This window comes from Engystomops pustulosus, chromosome 7, assembly GCF_040894005.1.
Source record: "Engystomops pustulosus chromosome 7, aEngPut4.maternal, whole genome shotgun sequence".
Lineage (NCBI taxonomy): Eukaryota > Metazoa > Chordata > Amphibia > Anura > Leptodactylidae > Engystomops > Engystomops pustulosus.
This window is the reverse complement of record NC_092417.1, coordinates 24,193,093-24,201,976: the sequence shown is the minus strand read 5'-3', so window position 1 is coordinate 24,201,976 and position 8,884 is coordinate 24,193,093. Positions and strand designations below refer to the sequence as shown.

The following is an 8,884-nucleotide window of genomic DNA, read 5'->3' as shown; positions in this document are numbered from 1 at the left end:
AGAAATTTCTTGCTATAGTGTCCATGTAGGTTTCTGTCTTATGTGTCTTAGGCTGCAGGGAAGTTTTTGTGTGTTAAAGCCAGGACTGGCTTTTTGTGGAAGCTGGAATAAAGGGGCCCTGGGGCTGGACCGGGAATAGAGAGGGCAGGTTTCCCAATCCCTGCTCCATCTTGGGCTTTTGGATGCATAAACAGGTCTAGACCGTGGGCTGCATGTGAGAGCTGAGACCACAAAGTCTGGGACTGCAAACACAACTGTGAGTTTCGCCTCCCCAGTGCCTGGTAGGGAGGCACCAGCTCTACTCAGGATTGACTGCTGTTTAGTTAGAGCTCGGACAAGCAGGTTTTGTCTTTGTGCCGAAGAAAGACTGTGTTTTTTTTAAATAAAGCCCAGCCCAGTCCTGTTTTTGGAAACTTTTTTTTATGTCTATGTCCTTGCCTTGATCTGTTAAGCCCCATTCACCTCCCTCTACCAACACTAATCCTCCACATTGTATAAAGAAGGACATTTCTGGAGCAACCTCTAGACACTGGCATGGAAACAGTGACCTTCCATGAATACGCCCATTAATGTAGTTACTTTGTGGGGTCAATTCCTTTGTAAAGAGACTCTTATGTAGATTTTCAGAGCCATTTTGCCATATTGTTAATCACAGGCCCCACCCATTTATATATAAGCCATACCCTTTCACTATAAGCCCCTCCCTGTGATATAAAAATATGAAAAAAAATAAAAATTACAACTGCTTACTCAGGAACAATTTAGACATTTCAAATTAAACACTTTCTGATTCTGATTGGTTTCCGCCCAGATAAAACCATTGCTGTGATTATGATATACCACTACTAATGTTTTTCTTAACCTTGACCAGTCATCTCCTGAATTACCACAATATATATCATTGGAAGATTCCACCGCTGGATATCCAGGTCAGGCGACTTGATGAGCTCTCCAGGAAATGACTAGAAATTCTGTAGATTTAAAAATAGGTCGACATCGGAAAACATCCGGAGGGGCGTGGTCTAAGGAGCCGGAGGGTTGGGTGTCTCAAGAATAAATATACAAGGTATAAGTACAGTTTAGAAATTACACACCAGAGGAGGAACTGCGGACTAATCCATCAGGGCTGAATCCAAGTAAGTGATTACATTTCCTATAGTCCCCAATGACTCCATGTACTGTATGCTTGATGAACTCTATGGGGTCGGGGTCTTGGGAGCACAGATTGAGTAGATTCTAGTACTTTCTATTAAGATGTGTTAAAATAGAAAAAAGTAAAGTGTACAAATTTCGGTTGTCCTTGGAAGCACCATTCTTGAAGGCCTATTAGGAGTTCCTTATACAAGTTCCCAGTCCCTCCTCCCCCAATCCAGTCCTACAATTACGCTGCATTCACACTGCCGTATGGGGAACGTATATATGGCCGACGTATATACTGCATATATACATCCTCCATGGCCGGCATGGCACCGTACCGTTCTGTACCACGTGAGAACATAGGACATGTTCTATCTTTTCCCGGAATGTGGCGCCGTGCGCTGTATAGTTCTATGGAGAGGGGCGGCGGTGAGCAACATGCTACAGTACAGAAGGCACACGTCAGTGCTGACTGAGAAGAGGTCCGAAAAATGCCCCCAACTCTCCTTTAAGATCACTACCATCCCCCATCCTAAGCCCCCAGGAGTGTGCTCATGAGAGTGATGCTGGTGACTATGGGGGTTTGGAGTATGAGTGATGGTGGTGACTATGGGGATTTGGAGTATGAGTGATGGTGGTGACTATGGGGGTTTGGAGTATGAGTGATGCTGGTGACTATGGGGATTTGGAGTATGAGTGATGCTGGTGACTATGGGGATTTGGAGTATGAGTGATGCTGGTGACTATGGGGATTTGGAGTATGAGTGATGGTGGTGACTATGGGGATTTGGAGTATGAGTGATGCTGGTGACTATGGGGAATTGGAGTATGAGTGATGGTGGTGACTATGGGGGTTTGGAGTATGAGTGATGCTGGTGACTATGGGGATTTGGAGTATGAGTGATGGTGGTGACTATGGGGATTTGGAGTATGAGTGATGGGGGTGACTATGGGGGTTTGGAGTATGAGTGATGCTGGTGACTATGGGGGTTTGGAGTATGAGTGATGCTGGTGACTATGGGGATTTGGAGTATGAGTGATGCTGGTGACTATGGGGATTTGGAGTATGAGTGATGCTGGTGACTATGGGGATTTGGAGTATGAGTGATGCTGGTGACTATGGGGGTTTGGAGTATGAGTGATGCTGGTGACTATGGGGATTTGGAGTATGAGTGATGCTGGTGACTATGGGGGTTTGGAGTATGAGTGATGCTGGTGACTATGGGGAATTGGAGGATGAGTGATGGTGGTGACTATGGGGATTTGGAGTATAAGTGATGCTGGTGAGTATGGGGATTTGGATTAGGAGTGATGCTGGTGACTATGGGGATTTGGAGTATGAGTGATGCTGGTGACTATGGGGGTTTGGAGTATGAGTGATGGTGGTGACTATGGGGATTTGGAGTATGAGTGATGGTGGTGACTATGGGGATTTGGAGTATGAGTGATGGGGGTGACTATGGGGGTTTGGAGTATGAGTGATGCTGGTGACTATGGGGGTTTGGAGTATGAGTGATGCTGGTGACTATGGGGATTTGGAGTATGAGTGATGCTGGTGACTATGGGGGTTTGGAGTATGAGTGATGGTGGTGACTATGGGGGTTTGGAGTATGAGTGATGCTGGTGACTATGGGGGTTTGGAGTATGAGTGATGCTGGTGACTATGGGGATTTGGAGTATGAGTGATGCTGGTGACTATGGGGAATTGGAGTATGAGTGATGCTGGTGACTATGGGGAATTGGACTATGAGTGATGCTGGTGACTATGGGGAATTGGAGTATGAGTGATGGTGGTGACTATGGGGAATTGGAGTATGAGTGATGCTGGTGACTATGGGGAATTGGAGTATGAGTGATGCTGGTGACTATGGGGAATTGGAGTATGAGTGATGCTGGTGACTATGGGGGTTTGGAGTATGAGTGATGCTGGTGACTATGGGGGTTTGGAGTATGAGTGATGCTGGTGATGTATAGAAATCTCTATTGTCTTATCTTTGTTCTGTACAGGATGAAGATCCCGGCTCTGCTCCTTATGGTCATCACTGGATGTTGTGCCAAAGAGAGTAAGTGTCTCACTACACTGTAATATCTATCTATATATCTGTCTATCTTTCTATCTATCTATCTATCTATCTATCTATCTATCTATCTATCTATCTATCTATCTTCTATCTATCTATCTCATATCTATCTATCTATCTATCTATCTATCTATCTCATATCTATCTATCTATCTATCTATCTATCTATCTATCTCCTATCTATCTATCTATCTATCTATCTATCTATCTATCTATCTCATATCTATCTATCTATCTATCTATCTTCTATCTATCTATCTATCTATCTATCTATCTATCTATCTATCTATCTATCATCTGTCTATCTATCTATCTATCTATCTATCTATCTGTCTCATATCTATCTTCTATCTATCTATCTCATATCTATCTATCTATCTGTCTATCTATCTATCTATCTATCTCATATCTATCTATCTATCTATCTATCTATCTATCTATCTGTCTCATATCTATCTATCTATATATCTATCTCATATCTATCTATCTATCTATATATCTATCTATCTGTCTATCTATCTATCTATCTATCTCATATCTATCTATCTATCTATCTATCTATCTATCTCATATCTATCTATCTATCTATCTATCATCTATCTATCTATCTCATATCTATCTATCTATCTATCTATCCATCTGTCTATCTATTTATCTGATATATAGGCAGGGGAATAACTAGGAAAGGCAAAGCCATATAGCAGGCTTCAGAATGCCCCCCCACCACCACCTTAAGTAAAATATACATATTTGTATGCTTACACATGAGTTACAAACACACACAGTATATACACTATAAAAAGGAGTATAAAAACCCCTGACCGGAGCTCCCAATGATTCCAATACGGCTGTTGTTCAAAATTCCTTCAAAGATCTTCAATTATATTCTACTGATGAGGAAAGTTTGGCAACAAGATGTCGGTCACTATTCAGAACGCCCTTAAGGTGCAGTTTTCTCCTTAAACTCACTCAACCGTGTGGTAGCAAAAACTAAAAGAGAAAGTAGGCACCAAATCGCATAGTACGTTCTTAAAATCTTCAGCCCCGGAAGAAGCTGAGAACGGCGAAACCCAGGGTCGGGCGAGTGAGTGGAGCTGGCGTCCCGTTTTGTATACTGTTTTATGCGCATTTTAAACATACTCTTGTGAGTATAACTTTTAGGAATAAAATCCAAGGCTTTAAGAACGTACTATGCGATTTGGTGCCTACTTTCTCTTTTAGTTTTTGCTACCACACGGTTGAGTGAGTTTAAGGAGAAAACTGCACCTTAAGGATGTTCTGAATAGTGACCGACATCTTGTTGCCAAACTTTCCTCATCGGTAGAATATAATTGAAGATCTTTGAAGGAATTTTGAACAACAGCCGTATTGGAATCATTGGGAGCTCCGGTCAGGGGTTTTTATACTCCTTTTTTTATTGTTTAAAGTGGGACTTGTTGGATCGGTCTCGGACTGTGGTGTTAGCTCCTGTGGTATGGAAGTGTGCTGCACTGTGTTTTTATAATTTTTACAGTATATACACGCCATGTATACATACATACAGCATATACACACATACATCACATACACAGACATACAGCATATACACCAAATACACATCACATACACACACATACATGCAATATCATATACAAACATACAGCATATACACCAAATACATATCACATACACACACATACATGCAATATCATATACAAACATACAGCATATACACACCCAATCCCTCAGATGCTGGGGCCCCCTGACACTGTGGGCTCCTTAGCAGTTGTTATGGCTGCTGCCCCTTTAGTTATGTCCGTGTACATGGGTTTCTATTAGTCTACCTATTGTCTATCTATCTATCTATCCATCTCATATCTATCTATCTATCTATCTATCTATCTATCTATCTATCTATTTCCTATCTATCTATCTATCTATCTATCTATCTATCTATCTATCTATCTATCTCATAGCTATCTATCTATCTATCTATCTATCTATCTATCTATCTATCTCATATCTATCTCATATCTATCTCATATCTATCTATCTATCTCATATCTATCTCCTATCTATCTATCTATCTATCTATCTATCTATCTATCTATCTCATATCTATCTATCTATCTATTTCCTATCTATCTATCTATCTATCTATCTATAAAAAATTACAACAAATAATGTGTGTATAGCCAAAAAGTATACAACAACATGTTATTATTAGATTTAGACACAACATGCAATCATTAAAAACCATAAAAAGGTGCAAAAAAGCACCACAAATCATGTGGACTCCATACCCTATCAGTGTGTCCACATATTGCCTGACATACACAACGATATATATATATACGGGACACACCTCCTGTATATAGATAACAATCGTAATGCTGTAAGACACTTCCACCTAAATCCAAAGATGCAAATATCGCAGTCAAAAATCATGAAACCATCAGGGGATAGGTGAGGAGGCAGGAGGGAACCCCAGTGTATGAGGCTGTGGCATCCCACGCGTTTCGTCACCTATAGTGGACTTCATCAGGATTTTTTTTTAATCTGTCTCCTATCTATACATCTATTGTGCAGTAGGAATATGTTACCCACAGCTGAGCACTAGTCCGTTAGCTCTTTTATCAGGAATGCAGTTTTTCACTCCCTAATGAACATTTGTTGCATCCATTTATCATCACACAAGTCTTATTCTGTGAGTGCGGTGGTCATGTAGGGTTTGGGTATGTTCACACTGAGGTTTTTACATGCAGAAAAAAAAAAGTCGCTGGGGCTCATTTACTAAGGGTCCACGGACCATGATTCCATGATTTGTGCCGAATTGCCCTGGGGTTTATGGCGCACACGATCGGATTGTGGCGCATCGGCTTTGGCATGCACACGACAGAAATCCGGGGGGGGGGGGGGGGGGGGGGGCGTTGCCGTCGGACAACCCAACGGATTCGGAAAAACAGCGGAATTTAAAAAAGGATTTGTGTTGCAAGATTACGCACTCACATGCACCAGGAAGAAGCAGGTGACCTCCGGCGGACCTTGGCGCAGCAGCAACACCTGCAGGAAGTGAATCCTCATCGGACAACGCCCCACGGGATTGCGACTGGACCGGGTAAGTAAATCTGCCCGACTGAATTTGCCTTCACCATCGACTTGACACATGAAGCGCTTCTCCCTTTCCCTTTCCTTCCTTCTGTTATAATAATAATAGAAACCCCCACAGATATAATGTTCCCATGGTGCCCCATGTACAGGATTCCAACGTGGTTCCAACTTAGAGAAGTATTACCCCCATTTGTGCCCCAACACATCCATTCTTCTTTCATTGTCGTGTAGATCTGCAAGGTGCATCTTTCCTGTTTTCGAAAAACAGGGGCACATCAAAAGTGGTATTGAAGCCCACCATCACCAAACCGCTGGGGAATATGACCGTCTGTTTGGAGACCTACACGGACTATGTCCATAAAGACTCCCTCTTCAAACTGGTTAAAGATTCCAGGCCCCAGTTCCACCTTTACCAAACCCAAGGTTATTACTCCATTGATATCGACAAAGATCATGTCTACTACAAGAACAGCGATGAGACCATGACGTGGAAACACATCTGTGTGTCCTGGAAATCCAGCACCGGGGTCATCCATTTCATGGTCAATGGGATTCTCTACCCAAGGAGGGTCTTAAAACCAGGTTTCCTCATAGACTCAGATGTTTCTGCAGTCCTTGGGCAGAACATTGCCTCTGCTGTTACTGGTTTCTCTGTAGGAGAACCTTCTTTTATGGGGGAAATTAAAAAAGTTAACATGGATGATGGGGCACTTCCCCCCGAGGAGATGGAATCAATGTACATTAGTAAATGGAAAAGAATGAGAGCAAACGTCCTTAACTGGGAGTCTGTGGACTATGAGGTGTATGGAGATGTCTTCTTGTATAAACCATGGATTAATGCATAGTGGATATATCTAAATGGCTGACAAAAATGTTAACTATAGACTCCTGACCCCAACAAGGCAAGTTAAGGTGCTTTTCTTTGGTTTTCTTACATCTCATGGGAACTGTTCACCTCCACGTCAACTCTTTGGAACCTTTCTTAGGCTGGATTCACACAAACGTATGCCCCTGGGGCCGTACATACGTCCCGATATGGTCGTGTGAATTCGGCCTTACTCTTTCCAGCACAGTTTGGATATTTTCTGTAGGCCAGGGGTATAACTACGAGAGGCTAGGACGCATAGGGGGTCATTTACTAAGGGCCTGATCCACGTTTTCCCGACGTGTTATCCAAATATTTCTGATTTGCGCCGATTTTCCCTGAATTGCCCCGGGATTTTGGCACACGCGATCGGATTGTGGCGCATCAGCGCTGGCATGCACGCGACGGAAATCGGGGAAACCGCCGCATTTAAAAAAAAAAGTGTCGCTGGACACGCTCTTACCTTCACCCAGGACCTCAGCGGACTTCAGCGCAGCAGCGACACCTGGTGGACGTCGGAGGAACTGCCTTAGTGAATCGCAAGAAGACCTGAATCCACCGCAGAGAACGCGCTGCTGGATCTCGAATGGACCGGGTAAGTAAATCTGCCCCAATGATTTTCATACATTTTTGTATACTCCTACGCATGTGAGCAACAATCACACACAACATATACACACCATATGTACATACTTGCAACACATAAACATAGTAACATATACACAGGCATACAGCTTATACACATGACATATACACACACATACAGAATATACACACATACCACAGGCACATAGAGACATACAGCATATACACACATACAGCATATACACTCCAGATGTTGAGGCCCCCTGACACTGTGGGCCCCATAGTAGCTGCTATGGCTGCTACCCCTGTAGTTGAGCCTCAGTAGGCCCTAACATTCCGGAGAAGTCAGTATTGTTAGTTTTAACACAAATTGACTAGAATCTCTACTGTCAAGTGGGTTTGGGTTTTCTCTTTTAGCCCAGGACCAACCACCAAGCAGAAAAGACCCTACTAAGAATATTGGGTTTTTAAATATTGACACTGATTGCTTGCCATTGGTCGTGATGGTGGGGGGAGGGGTTTAAGAAATATTCCCAGGTGAAGGAAAGTAAAATGGTAAAAAGTTCCCTTTAAAGGGTCGAAATTTAATAAATGAAGGGGGGAGTGAAGACAAGTGTCCATGTGTAACTGGAGACGGCAGAGGAGAGAGCTGGACATGTCAGATGAAGGGGGTGTTACCCCAAAACGTCACAGGATGGGTTTGACATTACCTTACACCATCTACAGATGAGTGGAGCATGTCTTACCAGGATCACCAAACTGTGCCGGAAACAGTAGAGCGATGTCTCGTATGGGATGCAAAGAGCTGGAGTTGGTGGAGGTGAGAAGTCCCCATGAGATGTCACCACATGTGAGTTGTTGGCAGTTTTCAGCTGTACTAGTAGCTATATATGATCAAGTAACTTATATATCCAACCAGCTGTGGAATACCATTAACTGCTATCACCTATGGACTTGACGGATAATATGCCAAATTATATGTTTAACACCATGTGAACGGTGTCATACTATTACTCAGAGATTTATGCACTTATGTCTTACTTATGTACTTATACTGAAGATACTAAAAAACTATAGAAACTCACAATACATACGTGTGCGCTGAATTCATTTGAAGTCCGTTTAA

The 8,884-nt window shown here is 42.6% G+C and overlaps 1 protein-coding gene across 2 annotated transcripts in view; it reads left to right on the top strand.

Moving 5' to 3' along the window:
* Nucleotides 1-942: 942 nt before the first annotated feature.
* The window catches only part of LOC140069439 (female protein-like), a 53,653-nt gene continuing 45,711 nt past the window's right edge, over nucleotides 943-8,884 (top strand). Inside the window, exons 1-3 of one of the 2 annotated variants that reach the window (XM_072115139.1) lie at nucleotides 1,056-1,136; nucleotides 3,145-3,200; nucleotides 6,540-7,608. In XM_072115139.1, the coding sequence (XP_071971240.1) occupies nucleotides 3,146-3,200; nucleotides 6,540-7,153 (669 nt within the window). In that variant the 5' untranslated portion in view covers nucleotides 1,056-1,136; nucleotide 3,145 and the 3' untranslated portion in view covers nucleotides 7,154-7,608. Of the gene's footprint in view, nucleotides 1,137-3,144; nucleotides 3,201-6,539; nucleotides 7,609-8,884 lie in introns of those variants that run through there. The other variant, XM_072115140.1, reaches the window with a different exon arrangement.